This window comes from Danio aesculapii, chromosome 6, assembly GCF_903798145.1.
Source record: "Danio aesculapii chromosome 6, fDanAes4.1, whole genome shotgun sequence".
Classification (NCBI taxonomy): Eukaryota; Metazoa; Chordata; class Actinopteri; order Cypriniformes; family Danionidae; genus Danio; species Danio aesculapii.
In genome coordinates this window covers 670,479-672,978 of record NC_079440.1, presented here as the reverse complement: position 1 = coordinate 672,978, position 2,500 = coordinate 670,479, and the positions used below count along the sequence as shown (strand labels likewise).

General features: G+C 57.2%; 1 protein-coding gene across 1 annotated transcript in view; it reads left to right on the top strand.

Annotated features, from left to right (window-relative positions):
* s1pr5b (sphingosine-1-phosphate receptor 5b) overlaps positions 1-1,779 on the top strand; it is a 4,973-nt gene extending 3,194 nt beyond the window's left edge. The window contains exon 2 of the mRNA XM_056459270.1: positions 106-1,779. Coding sequence (XP_056315245.1) covers positions 212-1,279 — 1,068 coding nt within the window. The 5' untranslated portion in view covers positions 106-211 and the 3' untranslated portion in view covers positions 1,280-1,779. The remainder of the gene's footprint in view (positions 1-105) is intronic.
* Positions 1,780-2,500: the final 721 nt, after the last annotated feature.

The window sequence follows — 2,500 nt, the reverse complement described above, 5'->3', positions numbered from 1 at the left end:
CTCATCTCCAGAAACCCACAACAGATTAAAGAGCAGAGAGACACACCATGTTTATGACAGTAGGAGTAACGTGCTGACTGCTGCTGTTCTCTTCATGTTCTGCAGGTGTTCATCAGGAATGGGCCGAGTGCTCTCCAGCGCCACCCTCAGGCAGAGCAGTGTTCTGCAGCATCAGTGTGTGTGAGTGTGTGTGTGTGTGTGAGATCTGCAGATGGATGCGTCCGGCTCCTCCAACAGCTCCAGTTCTCCACTCTGCATCTCCTACCAGAGTAATGCGGTTCTGCAGCGCCACTACAACTACACCGGGAAGCTGGAGCGCGGCCGGTACCGGGACGGCCTGCAGCCCGAGGCCGTGGCGCTGCTGTGCGTCTGCCTGCTGATCATCGCTGAGAACCTGACGGTGCTGCTGGCGCTCCGCAGGAACAGGAGGTTCCACATGCCCATGTTCTACCTGCTGGGCAACCTGGCGCTGTCGGACCTGCTGGCAGGCGTGACCTACATGCTGAACGTGGTGCTTTCGGGCCGGAACACCCTGCGCCTGACGCCGGCGCTGTGGTTCCTGCGGGAGGCCGGTGTGCTGGTGACGCTGGCGGCGTCGGTGCTGTGTCTGCTGGCCATCGCAGTGGAGCGCGGCTGCACCATGCGGAGCTCCAGGCCGCAGCAGGGCTCCAGGCGCCGCCGCCGCATGCGGGTGCTGATCGGGCTGAGCTGGGCCCTGGCGCTGCTGCTGGGGGCGCTGCCGGTGCTGGGCTGGAACTGCCTGCAGGAGCTGCGCTGGTGCTCCACCGTCCTGCCGCTCTTCGCCAAGAGCTACGTGCTGTTCTGCGTGTCGGTGCTCAGCGGCGTCCTGCTGGCCATCGTGCTGCTGTACACACGCATCTTCCTGTTGGTCAGGACGCACGCGCACACACACACGCAGCGGTCCCGCAAACACATGGCGCTGCTGCGGACGGTGGCGCTGGTGCTGGGCGCCTTCATCCTGTGCTGGACGCCGCTGTTCGCTCTGCTCCTGCTGGACGTCTCCTGCCCCGCCAGAGCCTGTCCAATCCTCTTCAAGGCAGACTACTTCCTGGGCGTGGCCATGCTGAACTCGCTGCTGAACCCCGTGATCTACACGCTGAGCAGCAGAGACGTGCGCAGCGCCGTGCTGAAGCTGCTGTGCTGCCGCTGCACACCGGACACACACCGCCGCGGCCTGCAGAACACACTGTCATCCGCCAACGCCACGTCCATACACAAGTCCATCTACCCCAAACTGCGGCTGTCCGTCATCACCTGAGTCACACACACGCACACACACACACACGCGCACACACACACACGCACATGCACGCACACACACACGCACATGCACGCACACACACACATGCAGGCACGCACACGCGGCAGGAACTGAGGAGTGTTCTGGACATGACACTCACACTGGGTCAAACAACCCTTTCAGATGCCTTAAAGGAGTTCAACACACACACACACACACACACACACACACTGCGCACACACACACACACACACATGCGCACACACACACCTGCAGATGTGTGTTTCAGCTGCAGACTCAGTGTGATGAGCTTCAGATGTCTGAGTAGATGTCCTGACGGTGCTGTCGGGCTGCTCTGACTCCACAGCGCTCAGCAGCAGAACTGATCCCCGGACTGCAGGGTCTGCGGCGGCTCGTGCGGCAGGATGAAGAGCTCGGTGCTGTGGGGACGCTCCTCTGCTGTAACATGTTTGTGTTGATGCTCCTCTTTATTATATAATAAATGTTTGTATGAATAACCCAGACAGAATAACCTCGAGCTGCTTTATATGTGTGGGTCAGTTGGTGTGTATCTGGTGTTCATCACTTATGAGGACCAAATGTCCCCACAAGTATAGCAATACCAGTTAATGACCTCGTGGGGACGTTAGTTTGGGTCTCTGTGAGGAAAAGGGCTGATAGAGCCGGCAGAATGGAGGACTGTAAAGGTGTAAAGCGCAATGTGTGTGTGTGTGTGTGTGTGTGTGTGTGTGTGTGTGTGTGTGTGTGTGTCGGAAACCAGTGAACACATGTGGGCGACTGCGGCTTCAGCTGTGAGTCTGCAGATGGGCTGCTGTTGCTGCGCACACACACACACACACACACACACACGCACACACACACACACACACCTCTTTGCTCAGCTTTACACTGTTTACCGTAAACACACACACACTCAAACCAACCTCAGAGCCGTCACACCTAAACCACGGGCATGTCTCAATCGCTCACACTCTCTCTCTCTCACACACACTCTCTCTCTCTCACACACACACTCACACTCTCACACACACACATGCACACACACACACACACAGTCATCTGTCAAAACTGAAACTTCTCATGAAATCTTTAAATAGTCAGATATGTGTGTGTGTGTGTGTGTGTGTGTGTGTGTGCATGTGTGTGTGTGTGTGTGTGTGTGTGCATGTGTGTGTGCATGTGTGTGTGTATGTGTGTGTGTGTGTGTGTGTGTATGTG